Source organism: Cavia porcellus, unplaced genomic scaffold (assembly GCF_034190915.1).
Source record: "Cavia porcellus strain 051 isolate PalLab524CR breed Dunkin Hartley unplaced genomic scaffold, mCavPor4.1 scaffold_25, whole genome shotgun sequence".
Taxonomy (NCBI): Eukaryota; Metazoa; Chordata; class Mammalia; order Rodentia; family Caviidae; genus Cavia; species Cavia porcellus.
In genome coordinates this window covers 24,744,521-24,768,546 of record NW_026947508.1, presented here as the reverse complement: position 1 = coordinate 24,768,546, position 24,026 = coordinate 24,744,521, and the positions used below count along the sequence as shown (strand labels likewise).

At 46.5% G+C, this 24,026-nt stretch overlaps 1 protein-coding gene across 1 annotated transcript; it reads right to left on the bottom strand.

Annotated features, from left to right (window-relative positions):
- Lck (LCK proto-oncogene, Src family tyrosine kinase) lies at positions 1–23,532 on the bottom strand. The gene is made up of 13 exons (XM_003471081.4): positions 23,393–23,532; positions 9,394–9,503; positions 8,852–8,933; positions 8,423–8,513; positions 8,170–8,268; positions 7,908–8,011; positions 7,521–7,670; positions 7,141–7,293; positions 6,832–7,011; positions 4,431–4,507; positions 4,195–4,348; positions 3,978–4,109; positions 1–632 (listed from the first exon to the last, which is right to left on the bottom strand). Exons 2-13 carry the CDS (start codon positions 9,496–9,498, stop codon positions 427–429), a joined length of 1,533 nt encoding a protein of 510 aa, XP_003471129.2. The 5' UTR covers positions 9,499–9,503; positions 23,393–23,532; the 3' UTR covers positions 1–426.
- Between the last annotated feature and the right edge of the window lie 494 nt (positions 23,533–24,026).

Genomic DNA, 24,026 nt, shown 5'->3' with positions numbered 1-24,026 from the left:
CAACCTACATCAAAAGACCTTTATTGAGCTCCTGATGCCTTCCAGGCACCGTGGAGGTGCACACAGAGGTATTAGGATAATGCCCCAGCCCAAGGTGAGCTTTGGGATAATCTGAGGGAAGAAAGGTGGGGAGCAGAAGCAGATGTCAGTCACAGGTTCCTCTCCTCTGTCTGTGTTCTCAGGAAATGAGAGCATCCAGGAAGAGATGTCTTGGATGGTATCCAAAACATACATGCATAGGCTCCACATGTATCAGGCATGTGTACAGAACCCACAAACTACAGGATGTGTATACAAGACACGTGTTGCACATGGGTGAGATTCACATGAAGAGTCTATTGTGCATAGGCCATTTGGGTACGGCACCAAAATGCCATCTCCCTAAGCCAAGGTTGTGATATAGGGGCAGGGCCTGTCCAGTGAGGCCTAACAAGGCTGGGGCTGGTACTGGCCCTCAGTGGCCGTGAAGAAGTCCTCCAGCACACTGCGCAGGTAGTCAAAGGTGGGCCGGTCCTCGGGGCGCTCCTTCCAGCACTGCATCATGAGCTGGTACAGCTCCGCTGGACAATTGTCAGGTTGCACCATGCGGTAGCCGCGCTCCAGGTTCTGAATTACCTCAGGATTGGTCATCCCTGGGATTCATGGGGAAAAAACACATCAAGCCTCTAGGCTTTGAAAGCCCACAGACAAGGGTAATGATAGTTGTTTTGTTTTAATTTGTTTTTTTTGAGATATGTTCTTGCTTTGTAGTACAGGCTGGCCTTGAATTCACTATGTAACCCAGGATGGCCTTGAACTAGCAGCAATCCTGCCTCAGCCTCAAGATTGCTGGGATTACAGATGTGCGCCACCACGTCCAGCTAGATTTGAGGTCTTGACTAGCTCTGAAAGGCCTATGTATTGAAGGCTTGATTTCCAGCCTGTAGTGCTAGCGGGACATGGTGAAACCTCTGGGAGGTAGGTCCAATAAGGGAAGCTAGGTCACTGGGGCATGTCCTTGAAGGGAAATTGGGGCCCTAGCCCCTCTTTTTTCCTTTCTTTGCTTCATGAAGTACTTTGTGACAGTAACAGAAAAATGACTAACACAGGTGATATGTGAGGTATTTAACTGGCATGGTATGAGGACTGACCCAGAGAAATACTGGTCATCAGTGGTCATCCACACTGACAGTACCTGCTGAAACCCACTCAGAGGACCTGGTATAGCTTACATACTTCAAAACACGTTAGAGCTGGGCGTGGTGGCTCATGCCTGTAATCCCAGCACTCGGGAGCCTGAGGCAGGAAGATCATTGTGAGTTCGAGACCAGCCCGGGCTACAAAGTGAGCTTAAGGCCAGCCTGAACTGCATAGCAAGACCCTGTCTCAAAAAGACAAAAACAAAAAACAAAACAAAAAAAAAAACACACATGTTAGCTGCAGGACCTTGTGAGTCAACTCTTTTGAATCTCAGTTCCCTCATCTGGATAGGAGAAAATGGTCATTCGTATCTCAAAGAACTATTATAAAGAAATAATGCATATGAACACTAAGCATGCGCTGGAATAGATGTTTCCAAAGGACATCTACGGCTAATCATGATGCCAGGGCCCAGGGCAGCGCTGAGGAATCTCTAACTTTGGGGCCAAGAATATGAAATGCTGCATTGAGACACCAGATAAAAGGCTGGGGATTTAGGTCAGCAGCATAAGTGCCTGCCTTGCAAGCACGTGGTTGTAAGTTCGATCCCAGGTACCAAAAAAAAAAAAAAAGACACCAGATAAGCCCCAGGCCTGAGCAAAACAGGCACTGTCTGGGCTGAGAGGGTTCACCTGGCTCCCCCATAAGCCAGATGAAACAGTCTTTGGGCTGATAACTTCCCTCTTTGCTGGCTCTGCCCCCCCCCAACGTATGCCCCCCAAGAAGAACTGCTCTGGAGAATGTGGTAACAGCAGTAACACAGCTCTGCTCCTACATAACCCCGTCTCCAGCCTCAGTTTCAGGGTCCTGCGAGAAGCCTGGGATGGGCAGTTCCCAGAGACCAAACACTTAGTGGGTCCTGGCAAAAACATTTTGCTCTTTCAGGGCAGAAGGCTGGACTCTTTTGCCAAGGCCCTAACCTGGGGGCTCTCTCTACCTATGCTCCCTCACATTTTAAAATTAGGATAGTGGAGAATGCAGGCTATGGAAACAGATACCTGTAAGGAGTCAAGGGTGCAAACTCATGGACTTTAGTCTAAATATAGCTACAGACCCACATTGGTTTGACCCATATGGAGTTTTAAAATAATCTGAGTCAATCACCTATATTTGGAAATAAGCAAATTTTCCTAAAACTCCAAGTTTTGGCTCCTCTTCAAAAACACAATAAATGTGTGGGCCCTCATGCCTTAATGGAGACCATCTGCTAGAACAGATTCCAGTTCATCAAGGTCCATGTCCCTTCCCACTGCCTCCTGACCCTGATGGCATTTGCATCATGTTTTTGCTGCCTCCTCCTCCTCCTTCTTCTTATAATTTAAAGAAAATTATTTTTCAGTACTGTGGATTGAACTGAGCGCCTTCATACTGAGCTATATCCCCAGCCCTTTTATTCTGTCTTCTTTCCACATGTGTTTTGCTAGGTTGTCTAGGCAAGGTTCACACTTGCGATTCTTCTGCCTCGGCCTCCTAGAGTATTGGCCTTTTTTCTTCTAATAGAAAGACATTATCTGTGGGTTTGCTTCTCTAGGCACACTGGAGGAACAGTAAGGATATGTGGCTGGGCACTTGACAGTCTACCTCTAGCACTCACTTGCCCCAGGACTGTGTGATGGGGGCAGATCAGGGCAGAGGAGTCATTCATTCCAAGGTTCCTTTACCCTCCTGGGAGCAAGATTCTGTTTGCACTGAGCTGAGTGTACAGAAAGCTTTGGAACAGCCAACCATTGTGCTCCTTATTTCCCTGCTGTTTTTCTGTGCTGCTTCCTTCCCCCAAAACTCTATGTCTTTTTTTTTTTTTTCCTTTGTTTCTTTCTTTGAGACAAAATCTCATTAGGTAGTTCAGGTTGAACTTGAACTCACCATGTATCCCAGGTTAGTCTTGACCTCATGGCAATCCTCCTGCCTCAGCCTTTCAAGTGCTGGTTTACAGGCTTGCTCAATCATGCCCATACTTTCCCCAAAGCTTTTTTTTTTTTTCCTTTTGGTACCAAGAATCAAATTTATGACCTCATGCTTGCCAGGCAGGCAAGCTATTGAGCTATATCTCCAGCCCTGCAAAACTTCTTAGCAGGTTCCTCTGGAAAAAATTCCACCCTAGGGGTAGGGATATAGCTTGGTAGTATACCACTTAGGTAGCATATATAAGACCCTGGGGTCAATCTGAATTCAGGGTTTAAGGGCATTGTGATAGCACTGGAAGCCAGGTCTGATGGTAGTTGTTTACATGTTTCTCTTCCTCCTTTTTTTTTTTTTTTCTTGGCGTAGGGATTGAACCCAGGGCTCTCCTCTTTAGATGAAAAGTTTTAGAGGAAAGGAAAATCAGGGTTTAGAAGTACCTCCTAAGAGTTAGACTCTTTCAAAGTTAGACTCTTACAAAGTCTCTTATCTCTCACAGTAGAAAAGTGAGACTCAGAGGTAATATGACTGCCCAAAGTGATGATTCAGAGTAGCTTAGTATAGACAGGCACGATTTTGATCACATTTTTACCAGACAGAGAAGGAATAATCTGATCAGAGCCAAACAGAAGATTGGTACCACTGGCCAGGTCTACCAGGTTGCCTGTGCCAGAACTAAAGATCACAGTTGGGGTTAGTAAAGAGAGATCCCAACAAAGTGACAGAAGCCACTGTTGGAAGATGGGGCATCTACTTGGGGAAGTTGGAGTCACGCTCCTGTGAGGACAGAGACGAATCAGCTGGAGAATTCAGATTTGGAGCCTAGAAGAAGTAAATAGGAAGACAGGGAACTGCTGCCCTTCCTGATGATCCTTTTAGTTCCTGCCCTTGGCGCTGACCTGGGTAAGGGATGCGGCCGTGGGTAACAATCTCCGTTAGCAGGATCCCGAAAGACCACACGTCTGACTTGATAGTGAATGTCCCATAGTTAATGGCTTCTGGTGCTGTCCACTTAATGGGAAATTTGGCCCCTAAGGAGGAGAGCAGAATGAAGCCATCTGTGTCTGCTTGGACAGACACAGCAGGAGCCAGACCTCCCTCACATCCCAGGCCTACCCTCCCTGGCTGTGTACTCATTGTCCTCAATGAGGCGTGCTAAGCCAAAGTCTGCAATCTTGCAACTCAGGGTGTCAGACACCAGGATGTTAGCAGCCCGCAGGTCACGGTGGATGTAATTCCGTTCTTCAATGAACGCCATGCCTTCTGCAATCTGCAGGCCAGAGTAGTCCTAGGCTGGACATCCTTGTCCAATTGCCCAATACCCATGCCCAGCCCCTCTCCAGTCTCCTTACTTGGGCTGCCATGTCCAAGAGTTTATTGATGGTCAACTTGATACCTGGGGGGGTCTTGAGAAAATCCACCAGGCTCCCTGTGGGTTAAAGCAAGAGATGCTGACCCAGGACCTCCTGGAGGAGGCCCCGTGGCAGTTTTCCCCAGCTGAGGTCTAGAAGAACCATCTGATTGTGGAAAGGAAGAATAAAGAACAATAATGATGAGTGTCCAGGTTGAGGCTCAGGATACAGAGGACCTTTTGGCAGGGTGTGATGGGATATGGTTGGAAGGATCTGTACATTTCCTGGCAACAATAGAGTCCATATTCCTCATCCCTGCGTAGTCTAGATTTGTAGTTTCTTCTCTTTCCCCAGCCTGCCTTTCTCACTCCATAGACAATTTTCAGATTCTTTTGTGTTGTTAGTTTTTTTGTAGTGCTAGGTTGGAACAATTTTCAGATTATTTACACAGACCACTACATTCTTGCCCCAAAATGTCTGTTTTATCTTTGCCTGCTTAAAAAAAAAAATCTACTTTCTCTCATGGGTCAGTTAGACTACTCTTCTATGAAGCTTCTCTGGATCCTAGCAGGCATAACGAACTGCATCACCATCTACATTCGCATGACATACTGGGAACTTTCCCATGACACAAACTCTGGTTTTCTCAATGTCCATAACCAAAATCAGATTTCCTGGACAGCAGGAACTTTCTTTCATCTATCTATGTTCCCAGTGCTCTGTGCCAAATGTTATGAATGAAGGAGAGAAAAAGGTGCCTGGGGGCCCATGGGAGAAGATCACGGATAGGAGCCATAGATGGCTTACACTACCCAGGAGATCAGAACCCCATGTGAGCCAGGCACAATAGCCCATGCTTGTAATCCCAGTATTTGGGAGGCTGAGGAGAAGGATTACAGTCTGGGCAATTTAGAGATTTAATGAGACTGTCTCAAACTAAAAAATGAAAAAAGGTCGGGAGACTGAGGGAAGAACATCATCATGAGTTCAAGAACAGCCTGCACTGCATGATGAGATCCTGTCTCAACTCCCTCTCCAAAAAAAGAATAGAAGAAAGGGCTGCAGATGTAGCTCAGTATGAAGGCCCTGGGTTCAAACTTTAATACCGGAAGGGAAAAGAAAGAAGAAAAAAACCTACAGGAGAATGAATGTCTCCACTACAAATGCTGAATCAGGCACCAAAAGTAAAGGCCTCACTCAGACACAGAAAGCAGTGCCATTTCTCTGTTGATGGCAGGTGTTACCAATACCGTTATTCTCAATGAGCTTCTTTTTTTGGGGGTGGAGGGTCTCACTATGTATGTACTTCAGGCTGGCCTTGAACTATGTAGCCAAGTCTAGGCTCAAATTCTGTGCTCCTCCTGTATCAGCCTCCTGAGCACTGGAATTATAGGTTCACTCCAAAATGCCTGGCTCTCAACCCACCACTTCAAGCAACTATCAGTATTGGCTCACATGATAAAACATATTTGCCATTTTCAGAACCCATGAGTCAATTAACAGCTCATTTCATTCCCTGAGATCTTGTACTCAAAATCAGAGCCAGATAATGATAAATTTATGGCACTTGCTGTTCTAATTTGTTCATCCTCACAAAGATCTATGAGGAATTTACTATGGAATTAGTACCACCATTTCACAGATGGGAAACCATAGCTGAAAGAAGTAATGTGGGGGCTGGGGATTTAGCTCAGCGGCAGAAGCGCCTGCCTTGCAAGTGTGTGGTCTTGAGTTCGATCCCCGGTACTGATAAAAAAAAAAAAGAGAGAAAGAAAGAAAAGACCAAAAAAAAAAAAAGAAGTAAAGTGATTAGCTTGAAGCCATACAATCATGAAGCCACAACTCTAACCCAGGGAGGCTCTACAGCCTTATATTATTTCTAAAAGCTTCATTTTCAATTTCTGCTGTTATTCTTGAGGAAACTGAGCACCAGGGTCAGTGCAGGGACTTAGCCTGTATCACACATGGCAATTCAGCGTGAGCAAGGCTGAGTCTAGAAATCTGTGTTCCTCTTACTGGGTTCCTCTCTGCCCAACAGCAAACAAGAAAGAAACTGAAAAATAGGCCCTGGGAAGGGAGAAAAATAGGGCTAGCAACTGCCTCACTTATCTGAGATAAACCATCCAAGGAACCAGGTAAGACATGGTAGAAGGCAAAGGGGACTGCAGGTCAGGGAAGACTGGAGTGCCTGTTCTTCCAAACCCTGCCACCTATGCTGGACGCCCAGACAGGCTCAGACAAAACCTTCTTTTTCCTCGTAGAGGTGTCTTTAGGGGCCCAGGGAAGTTCCTTTAGAAACCCTCCGTGCTTAGCCAGACAGAGCAAGGGGCACATTTCCCCCACCCGCGGGGAAAGTGGGCAGACAGCAGCATCCCCCCACGGGTAGCATGGCGGCGCGCACCGTTCTCCATGTACTCGGTGATGATGTAGATCGGCTCTTGCGTGACCACCGCGTAGAGCCGGACCAGCCGCTGGTGCTGCAGCTGCTTCATGAGGTTGGCTTCAGCCAGGAAGGCGTCGGGGGACATGCTGCCCTGCTTCAGGCTCTTCACAGCCACCTTCGTATGCCCATTGTAGTACCCTGGGGTGGGCAGCGGGAGGGGTTTGGGGAGTCGTCTGGAGCCCGGCAGCTGCCCTGGGAATAGGCCACTGCTGCGGGACTCTCGAGACCTGGGTGGACCCTCCCTCTGCCCTCTTTGCCGGCACTCACCCATCCACACTTCCCCAAACTGGCCGGCCCCCAGCCGCTCCACCAGCTTCAGCGTCTCCCTGGGAACCTCCCACTCGTCCTCCCACCACGGCTTCTGGGGCTTCTGGGTCTGGCAGGGGCGGCTCAACCGTGTGCAGAGACCATCAGGAGCATCTACATGGGCAGGGAAATGGGGGAACTGGAGAGCCTTGGATGCGCTCCTGACCCCCACCTCTCCAAGTTCCCACCTAGGGACCATGGCCCAGCGGGGTGGGAGAGTGCAGACCCTCCGCTGCCAGGGAGGGAAGAGCACAGTGAAGGACGGCTGGAGGGGACCCTTGGAAAGGATTAGGGGTGGGCAGGCCGGTAGGTACAGGTGAGGGGATCCCGCCAGAGCTCACTGGTGTAATGGCGGACCAGCTCTTGCAGGCCAGGAAAAGTGATGCGAGGGGAGATGTAGAAGCCGCCATTGTCCAGGTTACGGATCTTGTAATGTTTCACTACCTCACCCTGGTTTTGGTCGAAATCCCGGACCGACAGTGAAAAGGATCCTGAGTGAATGAATGAATGAATGAATGAATACAAGGTTGGGTGAAAGAACGAAGGAAAAACTACGAGAGGGAGGAGCGGCCACCTGCGAGTCACTTCGCCACCTCCCGCCAGTGTTCTGACTCACTCTTCCCGCACTTGCGCATTTAGGGACGCCGGCCGAAAGCCACGCCCACACCCGAGACCCCGCCTCAATTTGGCCACGCCCCGCTGCCACGCCCGGCAGCCCCAGAGCTCACCCGCAGTACTCTCGCTCTCTCGGATCAGGAAGGAGCCGTGCGTGTTTCCCGGTGCAAGGAGCTGTCGCTCCGCGTCCTTGCGGCTCAGGCTCTTGAAGAACCAGCTGCCAAGGACACAAGTGAAGGCCGTCGGCTGATGACCTGTTTTTCCTGGTCACCCTGAAGCATTCACCAGCACAGCCAGGACCATTCCATGCTCGGAAATCCCCAGATCCGCACCCCCGCCCCCACCCCACCCAGTCCACGACTGGTGTCCACTCACGGCTCAGGCTCCAGGCTATTCGCTTTGGCCACGAAGTTGAAGGGGATGAAACCTTCCTGGCCCGTGGTCAGGGACTGTGCCTTCCACCATTCACCGTTACTGTGTCACCGAGGCAGTGTCAAAGCCCCCAGTTACATCAAGCCACCCCCCAAGTCGACCCCCTCACCCTCATTTCCCACCCCCACCCTGTCACTGCTGAGTCCTCCCCTTCTATCATCAAGGCACACACTCGCACTCGCAGTCGGACACTCACTGCTCCAGGATGCGGAGCTGCTCGCCCTTCTCAAATCCCAGGTCTCCATCGTGCGAGGGTTCATAGCTGTGCAGGGCGATAACCAGGTTGTCTGTAAAGATGGGAGGCAATCAGAGAACAGGCTAAGGACAGAGTTCTGGAGTCACAGGGTAGGGATCAAGATTGATTCAGATCAGGTGCATCAAGGTTAAAAAAAAAAATATATATATATATATATAAGATTGGGGGCCAGAAGCTGGGTGTGCTGACACACTTGGGACACAGAGGCCAAGGCCATCCTGTGAGACATAGCCAGATCCCATCTCAAACAAAACAAAACAAGACCTGGGGCCAGGGTTGGACAGGGAAGAAGGTAGGTGGAGAGGAAATGGAAGCCAAAAGCCAAGGATCTCCACAGGCATTATCTTCCTCCCTTCTGGCTGCAGTCACCTTGCAGTGGGGAGGCTGGTGGGTTGATGTCTTCATACTTGACCAGTGGATCCCGTACTTCAGAGCCATTTCGCATGAGAAACTGTGGGGTGGCGATGAGGGTGGGTTCAGAGAAAGAAGACTGATAAGACCCTGGCTCCCCTCTCCTCTGTCTTCCTCTCCTCCATTTCTCCAGCCTGGCTGGGTCTTACCCAACTATGGACTTGCCGACTATGTCTATACTTGTTGTGTAATCTTAGGTGGTCCATTCCTCTCTCTGGACCTCCTTTTCTTTCTGCACTCCAGGGGAGAAAGCTGCTCTGTTTGGTTTTGGGTTTTCTTTTTTTGAGACAGGGTCTCGATCTGGAACTCACTTTGTAGCCCAGCCTGGCCTCAAACTCACGATGATCTTTCTGTCTCAGCCTTCCTAATGCTGAGATTACAGGCGTGTGCCACCATGCCTGGCTGTTCTGTTATTTTAAGGACCTATAGCAATGGTTCATTTAGTTGTAGGTCACATACCACCCAACTCCCTCAAGAGAGCCCTTTGTCTTGCCCCTTACCGTGGCCTTGCTGTCCAGGGGGTCTATGGGACAATGGCAGTTCTCACACACATCGATGTTTTCCATCCAGTCATCTTCAGGGTTTGAGCTGCAGCTACAGCCCATGGTCCCTGAGGGAATGGAGAGGAGAGACTGAAGGAGCTTCCCCTAAATGGGCAAACCGCCACAGAGGCACTTTTGTTAGTCTAGTTACCCACTTCCTGCCTCTCCAGGGCCTGCCAACATGAGGTACTACCTCTTCAAGATCATGTACTCCTCTCCAAGGCCTGGGAGAGGCCTAAGTTTTGAGCACACCCTCTCCTTCCAGAGAGGACACATACTCCTTTCCTAATCACTGTCCCCTGCTCCACTGAGGGAGCCCAGTGAGAGACTCCTGCTCCCAACAGGCGCCTCAGCCCTCAGCCCTCCCCTCACACCCACACCCACACAGTCTTCCTCAGAGGGTTCCTTCTCACAGGGTTTTGCTTCTCACTAGCAGAAAACCCTCCACTGGCCCTGTTGGCCATAACTTTTGTTTGTTTGCCAGTTTTAGCTGTGGAAATTTTTTGTCATGTGAAACCAAGCAGAACTTTTTACAGCACATAAAATTGGAGCCTTTTTGTTCAAGACAGAGCGGGGCTTCCCTCTGAAGCCCCCAGGTAGTCCCTCAGGCCCTTCCTTCCCTGGGACTGCTCATGGGAATGGCTTAGAAAACTCTAGTCCTCAGATGAAGTCTAATTTACCATGCATTCAGGACCTGGTACCATCAAGATTAACTCTACCTCCTTAGAAAGAAACAGACAGACAGACAGATGGAGAGACACAGAGAGACAGAAGAGGGAGAGAGAGAGAAAGGCTATGGAGGTTGTGTTCTGAGATACTTGCCTTTCCCAACACTTCACACTGTTTTCTTACTTCACACATTAGGATTCTTGTATTTGTGGCACTTTTGTTCAGCTATTGAGCTCTAACTTCACCCTCAAGTCTCAACTCATAGGTCACCTAACTTGGTGAAGTCTATCTTCCTACTGCTTTTTGCTATCCTGTCACCCAGGCTCCTACAATCTTCTGTCCAGACCAGCCATCGACTCAGGCACGGATCCATGATTACGGATTAACTGTCACTCCTACTGCTTTGCCCACCCTCTAGATGGACTGGGAGTTCATAAAGAACAGAAGTTATAGGGGCTGGAGATTTAGCTCAGCAGCATAAGCGCCTACCTTGCAAGCAGGCAGTCGTGAGTTCGATCCCTGGAACCGATAAAAATGAAAAAGACAAAGAAAAAAAAAAAAAGAACAGAAGTTATGGAATTTGTAGCACTCTGGAGGCTGAAGCAGAAGGATTACTGTGAGTTCGAGGCCAGCCGGTGCTACAAAGTTCAAGGCCAACCTGATCTGCATAGTGAAACCCTGTCTCCAAAAAAGGGCTGGGGATATAGCTCAGAGGCACAATACCTGCCTGTCAGGTATGAAGTTGTGAGTTCCATCTCTGCTACCAAAAAAAAAAAAAAAAGGCATGATAGTACATGCGTGTAATTCTAGCACTCAGTAGGCGAAGTAGGAAGATTGCAAGTTCAAGGCCATTGTGCTTACATAGCACGACCTCCTCTCAAAGAAAAAAGAAAAAAAGGAAGCTGTGCTTTATTTATGTGAAAATCTCCAATGACCTAGAATTATTGTTAATGAATGTCTGAAAGTCTACTAGAACGTGGAGGGTTAATGCATAGATCTCCCTCTCATCCACTAGGGTCTTAGAAACCACCAAAGCAAAAACAAAACAAAACTAAACTAAATCAGCAAATCTAATCTGATTGATTCAATAATTGATTGATTGATTGACTGATAGAAGATGAGGATGTAGCTATGTTGTTTGGGCCACTCTCAACTTCTGGGCTCAATTGATCCTTTTATTGCAAATTTCCCAAATAGCTGAAACTACAGTAAATCCCTACCATGGCCAGGATTAACCTCTGGTTTTATTTATTTGTTTAGTTGCCTGTTTGTTTGTTTTGGTCCTGGGGCTCAAATCCAGTACAACTACTGAGCTCCCCTTCAACCCTAATCTCTGATTTTACATAACCAAAGTGAGGTCGAGAGATGGCTGCCTAAAGTCACACAACCTATTCAGCTGTAAAACAAAGCAAGAATTGCTAGTCTATTCTGTGTCTAAGTGGAGGTGGGCTCAGTGGAGGATTTTGGTTCACAAGACACAGAGGATAAGCTCTGCAGCCAGGGAGACTTGTACCCAAATACTTGTCATGAGCACCATGTGGTGGTACATGCCTGTAATCCCATCTACGTGGCAGGTTGAGGGAGGAGGATCAAAAATTTGAGGTGAATCTGGGAAATGTATTTTTTTTTTTTGAGGAGGTTGTTTGTTTTTTTTTTTGCTTTTGGTACTGAGAATTAAACTCAGCACCTTGCACTTACCAGGCAGGTACTTATGCCACTGAGCTATATACCCAACCCTGTTTGTTTTGTTGAGACAGGATCACCTATGTAGTTCAGGCTAGCTTTCAACTCACTGTATAGCCCAGATTGGCCTCAGATTTGCAGTGATCCTCCTGCCTCACCCTCCTCAGTGTGGGGATTACAGGTAAATATTGCCAGGACACCAGCCTGGACAGTTTAGTGAGACCCTATCTCAAGATAAAACAATAATAATAAAATATGAAAAGTTTGGGCATGCAGCTTACTACAAGCTCCTGAGTTTAGTTCCCAGTACTAAAAGGAAAAAATTACGAGGCTATGGTATTTACTGTGTGACTTTCCTGAGCCTTTTCTAAGCCTCACTTTTTCTCTGCTGCCAGATGGAGACTTTTGTCACTTTCTTGTCATTTTGCATAACTCTCAGCTGAGTTTGCCATTTGGAAAGTTTTCTACAAGTGCCCAATCTGCCCTACCAACTCCTGCTTTGGAGGCTGGGAATTCCAGACTGGTAAATAGCACCCTTTGATTTAGGCTTGTGTTTCTTCAGCTAAGGTCTTCATAATCTCCCACAGGTACCGGAGGTCACAGCACGTATGTTCCAAGAACATGAGTGCTACTTGACCTTATTCATGTAAATTAAACAACATGAACCTGTTATGGAAGGAAATGCACAATGTCCATCAAATATTGAGAGATTTTCAAGAGACTAACGTATTCCTTTTTTCCTCCACTTCAGTCTTAGAAATCCTTGGAGCAAGGGGCTGGGGATTTAGCTCAGTGTCATAAGTGCCTGCCTTGCAAGCAGGCAGTTGTGAGTTCAATCCCTGGTACCGAAAAAGACAAAAAAAAAAAAAAAAAAAAAGAAATCCTTGGAGCAGGCTGCAAATAACTTGTCTCTCTGTGTGTCTGCTTCTTGTTTAAAAGTCTTTTTACGGCTGGTCCGAGTGCAGTGGTGTTTACAACTAATTGATCACAACCAGTTACAGATTTCTTTGTTCCCTCTCCACTCCCACTGCTTCACTTGACTAGCCTTAAAAATAAAAAAAAAATTTAAAAAAAAGTCTTTTTACATAGCCCAGGCTGGCCTCAAACTTGTGATCCTCCTGCTTCAGTCTCCTGAGTGCTGGAATGTCACCAATGGGTGTGTCACCAAGCCTGGCTGCAAATAACTTCTTGGTTGCTTAATTCATTATGCCCAAAAGATGATTAGTACTTATCTAGCAAGGTTGAGAGTAGCTTGTTTGTGACTCAAACTGGCCTTGGAAAGGCTCGGTTTGGTTATGTCGGAGCAAATGCCAGCATCAGCTGGGCTGCAGACTTAAATCAATATTTCATACAGACTTGACATTTTTTTTAAAGCTTTGGAAAAAGCAAGGGAAAAGTTTGGGGTTGAGAAAAAGGATGTGCAGCAGTTACGAGCTGAGGCCAATGAAAAAGGCAGAAGAAATCTAGTCTGAGATCACAGAAGCTGGTGTACTTGGGCTAAAAAAGTAAAATAAAATAAAGATTCAGGTCAGGGCCTGGGGGTGCTGGAGGCATAGCTCAATAGTACAGCACCTGCTGTTGAACACGCATGCACTTTTAGATTCAATCTCCAGCATCACAATCTGATGGGAAGTTATTTCTTTTTTTTTTTTTTTTTTTTTTTTTTTTGATCTTTTTCGTTTTTATCGGTACCAGGGATCGAACTCATGACTGCCTGCTTGCAAGGCAGGCGCTTATGCCGCTGAGCTAAATCCCCAGCCCTGGGAAGTTATTTCTTAGTTTGACAAATTATCATTTGCTCCATGCATACATGGTTAAGTCTCTGATTATAATTTGAACTAGATGCATGCTGAGCATGCACAAAGCCCTCTCACCAACCTCTGCTACTGATTAAATTAGAAAATCAGCGTTTTGATGGAGGATAGTAGGCGAAAACTCCAAATTTACAAGATCCATGGAGACAAAGAGTGTCAGTATAGGATGGGCAATGGCAAGAGACCTTGGGACAGAAGTCCAGGAAGCACTAATGTAATTTTACAGCTTTGTTTTAAAGATGAAAAGAGGTGCTGGATGTTGTGGTTTGTGCCTGTAATTCTAGCACTCTGGAGGCGGAGGCAGGAGAATTGCCTTGATTTCCAGACCAGCTTGCACTATAAAGTGAGTTGAAGGCCAGCCTGAACTGCATAGCAAAACTGTGTCTCAAAAAGACAAAAAAAAAAAGATGGAAAGAGGAAATATTACAATCTAGTAGTAAAGATGAAAAACTCAAATTAGACCCCTCTGTCCTTTATTGAGTTACTTTCCTTTATTCTTTAGCTCCCGGGAAGTGCTGGGCTGGGGTGTGGGTCAGGGAGTTCCTAAGACGTTGCAAAGAAAGCTAGAAAGGGAAATATGTTGGAATAGTAGACCACTCTCCATCTGTAATGTGACAATCGTGTTGCTAATTAAGGCTTTTCTCCTTAAGACAATTCTCCCTCTACCTGGGTCCACATTTCCCTGACTGATGAATGCAAATTTTTACACACGATTCTGTGAACATTGCACTTACTGTGTGCAAATCTATGGATTTGCATTGCGTAAGCCCCTGTGGGCAGAGGGATACATAATAGAATGAGAGTGTGGGTAGTGCCTGCAATGTGAAGCCGTAGATGCACACATCTGTTTATACAAAATGTGGCTCTCAGCCAGGTGTGGCACGCACCTTAACTGCAGCTCTCTGAGAAGGCTGAGGCAGGAAAATCACAAGGTTGAGGGCAGCCTGGGTAATTTAGTAGCAAGCCCTGTCTCAAAATAAAAAAAAAAAATAAAAACCAGGTGGAGGAACGTAGCTCACCACAAAGGTCCTGGGGTCAAGCTCCAGTACCAAAAATAATAAAATAAAAAACACTCCCCTCACTCCAGAATATGAGTCTCATCTGTCTGATTTTAGTTTGACAAAGATTGCTTGGCTGCCAAAGTGATCTAACCAGGTTTTTTTTTTTTTCTGTGTTACTTGTATCCTTTTATCTAACCAGGTTAATAATGAGGTCAGTAAACAGAAATCAAAATTAGAGCTTAATATAAATCCTCACTGTTTGAAACAAAGAAGAAGAAAAAAATAGATGATGGGGTCTTAGAATCAGCAACAAGAGAAGATTCTGGGGTGAAGGAAGTAGCACATTGTCTTATCCCAACACAGGAACCCAAGGTCAATAGTGAGAATTTCTGTAGACTCCAGACTATCTCAGCCCAGGACCAATGATGCTTTCTGTCAAATTCAAGGCTGAGTTAGGCCTGGTACTGTAAGTCTGTGATCCCAGCACTCTGAGAAGCAGTGACTGCCCAACAAGGGCGATTTAGTGAGATCTTCCATAAGCAAATAAATAAAATAATAAATAAATAAAAATTTAAAAAGAATTGTCACTGGGGCTGGGGATTTAGCTCAGCGGCATAAGCACCTGCCTTGCAAGCAGGCAGTCGTGAGTTCGATCCTCGGTACCAATAAAAAAAAAAAAAGAATTGCCACTGAAAAATAAAAAAAAGTTGGGGGTATAACTAAGTGTAACTAAACTCTGCATTCAGTCCTCAGTACTAAAAAAAATTCCAACCTACTCATGATCCACAAGCACTTGTGACCATTTTATTATTTGTAAAATTTTATTTTATTTTATTTGAGGCAGGGTTTCACTGTGTAGTTCAGTGAACTTGCTATGTACCCTAGGCTGGTTTCAGACTCATAGTGATCCTCCTGCCTCAGCCTCCTGAGTGCTGTGATTATAGGCATGCACCACCATGCCACACACTTGTGTCCATTTTAAAAGGGTTACTCCACTCCACAGGCATGTGGTGGCACATGCCTATAATCCCAGTTAAGGATGTAATTTGGAAACAGAGTGCAACTGGGTTTGAAACCTACAACCAGTGAAAAAGTTTCTCTCTGGGGTTTGGGACTTAAAGAAGGAGAGAGAGCTGGATTTCAGTCCCCATCCTTTCCTGCCCCCCAGCATGGTCCCCACCTGGCCCAGCACCCACAGCGGCCCTGTGTAGAGTACATAGCCGGTAAAAGCCACAGCTGTGCAAACTCCCAGGCTGCATCCTCAGATCTCAAGACTGCTTAGTGCTCCTGTCATCATGAGATCTGCTTTCTGAAGATTCTTGACTTTCATATCAGTTTTGCAGGCGTGTCCAGCCACACTTAGAATGTGTTCTGGGGCTGGGGATTTAGCTCAGCAGCATAAGTGTTTGCCTGGCAAGTGAGAGGTCATGAGTTCAATCCCTGGTACTGGAAAAAAAGAAAAATGAATGTGTTCTGTCTCCTTTAAAAATATAGTTTAAGGGTCTGGGGATTTAGCTCAGCGGCATAAGCACCTGCCTTGCAAGCAGGTGGTCGTGAGTTTGATCCCCGGTACAGATAAAAAAAAAATTTATATTTATATATAGTTTAAAAGGCAGCCCTTCACCTACCCTCACTACAGACCTACTGACTTAGGGAAACTTCAGCCTAGAGTATGTGCTGGCTCCTTGCCTGAATGTCTTGGGCTAATGCTTTGCGGGGAGAAAGGCAGGTTGTACTTCTGCTCTGGTTGTATATGGGGTAGCTTTGTAGTGACTTCTGTTAGAAATCATATAAAACACTTTTTTTGTTTCTGTCTCTGGCTGAGATTTGGTTATTGGCAAAGTTGCTTATGTCTGAAGAAGAGCCTTCACCATGAATCTGCACACAAACTTCATCACCATATTAAAAATTCAGAGTTAACAAGTGTGATAACTGATTTCTAGTGAGTAAATAGTCAGTGTGTCCTGAGTTGCCTCATTTTCATGTCCTTTTTTGATATAGTACCTTTATTTATTTATTTAGGAGGTGAGTACCAGAAATCAAACTCAGGACCTTGCCCTTGCCAGGCAGGCGCTTGTGCTGCCAAGCTATATTCCCAGCTCTGTTTATTCATATTTTGAGTCAGAATCTCACTATGTAGCCAGGCTGGTCTTGAACTCACTATGTATGCTCACTATGTAGTTCTAGGCTGGCCTAGAACTCTCTGCAATCCTCCCGCCTCATCCAAGTGCTGAGATTACAGGCATGTGCCCAGCTAGTATCTTTTTGTGTGTGGTGACTTTTTTTTTTTTTTTTTGGTCTTTTTGAGACAGGGTCTCACTATGTAGTTCAGGCTGGCCTTGAGCTCACTTTGTAGCCCAGGCTGGTCTCAAAATGATCCCCCTGCCTCAGCCCCCCAAGTGTTGGGATTACAGGTGTGAGCCACCATACCTGGCTGCGTGATGATATTTTTTTTTATACATGATGATATTTTTAATTTTTAGTTTTCAAAAGGACTCTGGGCTCAGAAGCCACTTATTTGTTTATTTTTTATTTTTATTTTTATTTTTTGTCTTTTTTGTTTTTATCGGTACCAGGGATCAAACTCACAACTGCCTGCTTGCAAGGCAGGCGCTTATGCCACTGAGCTAAATCCCCTTGTTTTGTTTTTTGAGACAAGAGTCTCACTATGTAGTTCAGGCTGGCCCTTAATTCACTATATAGCCCAGGCTGGCCTCAAACTTGTGGCAATCCTCCTGTATCAGCCTCCGAGTGCTGGGATTACAGTCATGCACCATCACACCCAGTTCAGATGCAGTACATATTTCCCTTGGTTCTGAGGCTTGAACCCAGGGATTCATGCATGCTAAGCACATGTTTTTACTGCTGGACCACATCCCTCATTCCAAGATGGATTGATTTTCACAAATTGAGAGTAGCTTCAATGTAGAACTGATTCTGCTGGTTTATTATTACCAATAAGGGTTCTAGAGTAGTTATCTTAATTGGTATTTTATTTGGGGCCCTCTAATAACTTGCACGTACCTAAGTGACAATCTCCTTTAATGAGTCCCTACCCTGAGATAGGTCTGTGTGCATCCATGGAGTTTTATTTGGATGGAGCCTTATTTTTACCTTGTTAGTCCACAATGCCATATGAAAGTTTTGGGAATTTGACAAAGCCCCTTTCGATGTTTTTTTTTTTTTTTTTTTTTTTTTTTTAATCGGTACCGGGGATCGAACTCACGACTGCCTGCTGCAAGGCAGGTGCTTATGCGGCTGAGCTAAATCCCAGCCCCGTTTTTTGTTTTTTTTGTCTTCAATGTATTTTTTGGGGGGCATTTCTTTGTGTGGGGATAGAACTCACAACCTCGAGTTTGCCAAGCAGGCACTTACGCTACTGAACTAAACCCCCAGCCCCTTTTCAATGTATTATTATTATTATTTTTTGGTACCAGGTATTGAACTCACGACTTCACGCTTGCAAGGCAGGCGCTTATGCCACTAAGCTAAATCCCCGGCCCTTTGATGTATTATTAAATCTTTTTGATGGCAAATGCAAGGTCATGAATTTGATTCCTAGTACCAAAAAAAAAAAGTATTGGGAATGTAGCTCAGTGTAAAGGTCTTGGGTTCTATCTTCAGCGCCAATAAACAATCAAACAAATAAATATATTTTTAAAGGACTGGGAATGTAGCTCAATGTGAAAGTCCTGGATTCAATCTCTAATACCGCAAAATAAAATAAATAAACAAACTGCACCGTGGTCTGTTACGAGCACCTTATGTTCCTATGTAATAAAATGTTTAAAAGGTACGTGGCACATCACAGTGAAGGTGTAGCTCAGCAGCACTGTGCTCCTCTGGCACTACAAAAATAATTTTTTTCTTTGCTTGTTTTTTGAGACAGGGTCTCACTGTATATTCTAGGCCAGACTTGAACTCATTTTGTAGTCTGGTTTGGGCTCAAACTCACTGAAATCCTCCTGCCTCAACCTGCTGAGTGCTGGAATTAAAAAATATGTACCACTCCAGTTTAGGCTATAAGATGGGCTCAAGGGGGCTGGGGATTTAGCTCAACAGCAGCATAAAGGCCTGCCTGGAAAACACGAGGTCATGAGTTTGATCTCTAGTACCCCCCCAAAAAAGAAGAGTTCAAGGCCAGCCTAAACTGCATAGTGAAACCCTATCTTGAAAGACAGGAAAAAAAAAAAAAGTGCACCACCACACCCAACACAAAATTAATTAATTAATTAATTATAAAGCAAAAACAGTGATCCCCTGAGACCAGCGTGGGCATTTCGTTACATCAGAATTAAATCAAACATCTTTTAGACTAACAGAAGTTTTTCATTTTCATTCTCCTTAGTAATTTTTGGCACTTCCACAGACCTCTCTTCTGACCTTTAATATGCTTGCCTGAAATGGAAACTTTGCTGCCACAAGTGGAAATCTAGCTGGGGGAGGGGCACACACCTGTAATCCCAGCACTCTGGGAGGCTGAGGCAAGAGGAACAGAAGTTTGAGGGCAGCTTGGGTAATTTAGCCAGAGTCTATCTCGATATAAAAAACAGAAAGGGTTTAGGTTGTAAACCTGGGGTGTCCCTGGGTTCAATCCCTGATACAAAAAAAAAAAAAAAAAGGAGGCCAGTATCATCCATCATGAATAGAAGTAACATATTAGTGCACATGAAAATAAACACATTGCCGGGGATTTAACTCAGCGGCATAAGCACCTGCTTTGCAAGCGTGCAGTTGTGAGTTCGATCCCTGGTACCAAAAATAAATATATACATACATACATAAATTAACACTTGTAAACATTCAGCCATCATCCTCTGAAATCATGCACATACCTTAGTGATATACAGTCCATGTAGTCGGAAGTGCTACCAGATGAGAAAGAACTCTTGGTGCTCTAGAGGGGCCTCGGCTTCCCTTCTGGGGCACGCACCCATGTGCATGTGTGTTTGCACCCATACATACTAGGCAAGTGCTCTACTCTGAACTACCACCAGCCCCAGCCACAGCTTTCTTAATCGGCCAGCCTCTGGAAGTCTATGTGGTGGGTATTTCCTGTGCTCCCAGCTCTGCCCTCGCACTGATGGTGCTGTGTTGAGCAGGTAACGTTCCCACCATTTGGCCCTGCCCCCGGTAACAGAGAGGGTTCCCCTCTGGTGGGTTACTTTACCTTCATAGAAGCCTATAGGTCCCAGCTGATCAGAAATATTCTGGACTCCCACCAACGTGGCAACACAAGATGGCAATACTTTCCAGGAAGCAACATCTCAAAATCACCACCATTATGCATTTACCAAGCTAACATTTAGCTAAAGCTGATAAAGATGAGGTAGAGCTCTAGGTAGGAACTGGAAAAGATATCCTAGATTCAGCATGGTAGACAGAGTTGCAGAACAGAATGTATCACTTAAGCCAGTTTGTGCTCAAGTGTGAGTATATTCTTTAAAGCTGGATTCTGTGGTAAGCCTTTATTTGCATCATTTCACGTAATTTTTACAGTAACCCTAGGAAGTAGGTACTGTTAATAACCCCATCCTACAGATGCAAAAACTGAGGCCTAGTCTAGGCAAAGTGATTTGTCTGAGGCCTCATCACAAACAAATGACTGGTGGAGTCATGAGCAGAACCTGGCCTGTCTGCCTCCAGAGGCCAGACTCCTAGCCTCTCTGCCATTCAGCAGCAAATATGTGGGAATCTGAAAGGATCCCACCAAATACCAAGCACATCCCAAAAGTGGGATGGAGGGGGCGCCTGCATTTCTAGCCTGTCTTTCTAAGCCTGTGTGCTGTTTGGAGTTTTAAAAAAACAGCTATGTGCTAATTTTGTGATGGAAAAACAAAATCAACAAAACCACCAACAGAAAAAAAAAATGCCAAGAGACACACTCCTTTGAGGAGGACCAACTACACAGCACACCCACCCTTCCACTCCTGTCCCTGTGCCCAGGGGGCAGGCGTGGGACTGATGGCACAAGAAGAAAAGGTCTGTGCCCAGGAAGTTTGGGAAACACTGGGTCAAACCAAATGAGTCAAGCGCTTGCAGAGTTTAATAAGCTGACGTTGATTGTGAAGCCCCTGAGGGCCGGAGTTGCTGCTGAGGCCCAAGCTGATTGGGCTCAGAGCCCTTTACTTCCCAGCTGCCCCACAGAATCCATGTTCTTCATTGAAAGCATTCGAAATGCAGCTCCAAGGCCCAGGGCTATAGCTCAGTGCCACAGCGCCTACACAGCAAATGCAAAATCTTGAGTTCAATTCCTGGTACCAAAAATAAACAGACAAACAAAAATCACTAGAAACGCAGCTCTAGGTCTTTTTGTTTGTTTGTTTGTTTTTCTAATTTTTGTTTTTTGTTCTCTGAGACAGGATTTTGCTTGTAGTTCAGGCTGGCTCTGAACCCACCATGTCACTGTGTAGCCCAGGCTAGCGTCAAAGTTGCAGTGATCCTCCTATTTTTCAGCCTCCTGAGTGCTGGGATTACAGGTAGAATTCCAGACCCATTTTTTTTTTTTTTTTGTCTTTTTCCTTTTTATCGGTACCAGGGATCGAACTCATGACTGCCTGCTTTGCAAGGCAGGCGCTTATGCCGCTGAGCTAAATCCCCAACCCCAGATCCAGATATTTAAAATCTGCACTGGTTTTAAATGTGCTAACATTATTAAAGTCTACTACACCCCTGGCATGGTGGTGAAACTCAGTACTCGAGCAGGCCCTTAGCATGTACAAGGTGTGTATTAGATCCTTAGCAGCAACAAAAAGCCCACAGCACTCCCGGATGGTATCTTGGTCCTGTCTGCCCCACCCCATCCGCTTTGCCTCAGAATTGTTTTCAATGAATTGATGGTAGCCTTGAATCCATCAGTTTGAGGGGATGTGTATGGACTGTAGGATCCAGCTGTGTTTATATGTGTAGTCTCACATTTTTTTTTTTTTTTGGTCTTTTTTCATTTTTATCGGTACTGGGGATTGAACTCACGACCGCCTGCTTGCAAGGCAGGTGCTTATGCCGCTGAGCTAAACCCCCAGCCCCTATATGTGTAGTCTCTACCACTGCTCTGAGCAGAGCCCCCACACATGCGTGTGGTGGTGTTTCAGATGGCAGTGTGTCTGTGTTTTTCTTTTCTTTCCTTCCTTCTTTTTTTTTTTTTTTTTTTTTTTTTTTGAGATGGGATCTTGCTATGTAATTCAGGCTGACCTTAAACTTGCAGTGATCTTCCTGCCTCAGCTTCTCAAGTGCTGGAATTAAAAGCATGTGTCACCGTGCCCAGCATACGGACTGATTTTTAATGCAGACCCAACCACCCAGCTCAGAATCTCAGAATCTAGCCTGCCAGAATTCTCACACCCCACTATATTACAGGAAACAAGCCTATTTGCAAAGCCACACCACAAGTATGAGGGAATGGGCAGTCCAGTCCCTTGCAAAGCCGAGGCTGAGGTGTGATTCTGGGTGAGCAGAGCAGTCCTCCCGGTGCAGGGGAGGAAGTGCGTAGCCTCCCTTAAGAGCCTACTACGTTCCAGGCATATCACAGTCATTATTTTCCCTTAGATTCCCCTAAAGGCGCTCTGTAAGAGGGAGATTTATTATTGCCTCTTGAGGAATAAGTGTGAAGCCACTCAAAGAAATGGCAGTGCCAGGCATGATGGCACAGGCCTGCCATGTCAGCATCTGGGAGGTTGAGGTGGGAGGATGACAAATTCAAGCCCAACCTGAGTAAATCAGTCACTCAACAAGACCCTATCACAAGAAAGCCTGGGACATGCTGACATGCAAAAAATCTCCAGTGAGGCCAGGGAAACCTGGAAAGCCTGGGTGAGCTGGGGACTGTCCCACAAAGCTGAGGGCTCAGAGTCAGCCTGTGAGGGAGTGCGAAATAGCTGATGAGGCCTCCCTGGGTCTAAAGTAGAAGTCAGCAGGACTGACTGACCTTCCCGTGGAGCAGCAGATACGATGGGATGGGGAGACAAGAGCAGAGGGGACTTCCCGCTGTGACACTTGGCGGGAAGGGATGGCAACTTTCCAGGTGGAAGTTCAGGAGTTCCTTGCTCATGATCAGCTGCATCCCTGCCCAGAATAAAAATAGCCCTTCCTCTTCCTTCTCCCATCATTCTGTTTCACCTCAGACTTCCCAGAGTCAGGTCGTATGTAGGCCTGAAGTCTCCATGCCAGTGAGAAATGTCCCCTCCCCTCACATGGCCATGCACCTGCCTCTGGTGACCCTATCCTTAAGTGATGCTGGTCACTGAGGCTGAAGTCACTTCTCCATGTCCATCTGGATGCTAGGGTGACCTCTCTGTCTCTGTCTCTCTCTCTTTCTCATCTGCTCCAGGAACCAGAAGGGTCCCCCATCTCAAATTTGCCCATCACCCCACACCGGCTCCATTGTGGGAGGACGGAGTCCCACGCTAGGGCGTGAATCTTTTCCAGGACACGGCTCTGCCACTACCTTGCTGAGGGGCCATAGGCAGTTCTTTGCCCTCTGTGGGGCTCATGTGCCGCATAAGCCTTGGATGAGGAGTGAGCTTGGTGAGTTCTGACCTCCAACATTCATGTGCCAGATCCCCAGAGGCACACTCCTGGTGAGGTGAGGCCAGTGGTAGACAGTGAGGGAGAGGCAGCAGCTGCAGCTGTGCAGGAAAGCAGAGGTCCCGCTGATCCCCAGCAAAGCACTTTTGTCCCCCCCCAGGCTGATGTCGCTGCTTGCCTGGGCAGCCCGGTCTCCTGTACCCAGCGGTAGTCCTCGCTGCCGGACTCCCATCATAGCCTTAGAGCCCAGTTCCCAATATTCCTTACCTGCCCAGCCCGAGAGCCCTCTGGCCCATTCACATGGTCCTCCTGGCCTGGCTTGGCTGCGCAGACACTGTCTCAGCTCCCCTCGCTGTCGTAGCCACCACCTGTCTCCCCGCGCCCACGTTGCACCCTGACTTCCTGCCTCCTCCTGAGGACTCTGCAGCCAACCGGGCCCCAGCAGCTCAACCACAAGCCTCTAGCACCCCAAGCTTCCTGCCATCATAGACCCCCACCCCTTAGCTCTGGGGGTCCCTGGGCTGGATCCTACTCACCATAAGAGTAGCATTTTAAAGGGTTTTAAAGTTGAGAGAAAGATATTTCATGGACCCTCCCTCCTGCTTTCTAGAGTCCACCTAGGCAAGAGATTCAAAGGTTTTGACCTCAGCGAGCAGGGGTGAGCAGATACTCCCCCAGCCTACACTAGAAGACAAGCGGCACCACTGTCACAGTATGAAAGCTGAGTGGCCCTTTGGTTTCAGGCAAAAGTAACATCATTCAGAGTCAGAGGTAAGGATGGTATTTCTGCTAAACAGTTGAAAGGAAGACCAGGTGCATTGCATTCAGACAAGAGCTTAACACAGCTGTTGTAGTTAGCTGACAACAATGTCCATGTCATCTCAGGGCATAGAACAATTTT

Coding starts and splice junctions, on each gene's coding strand:
- Lck (XM_003471081.4), bottom strand. CDS start 9,498: ATGGGCTGTAGCTGCAGCTCAAACCCTGAAGATGACTGGATGGAAAAC. Junction 8,269..8,422: donor CAGCTCCGCATCCTGGAGCA/GTGAGTGTCCGA, acceptor TCGGTGACACAG/TAACGGTGAATGGTGGAAGG. Junction 7,012..7,140: donor GTTTGGGGAAGTGTGGATGG/GTGAGTGCCGGC, acceptor TGCCCACCCCAG/GGTACTACAATGGGCATACG.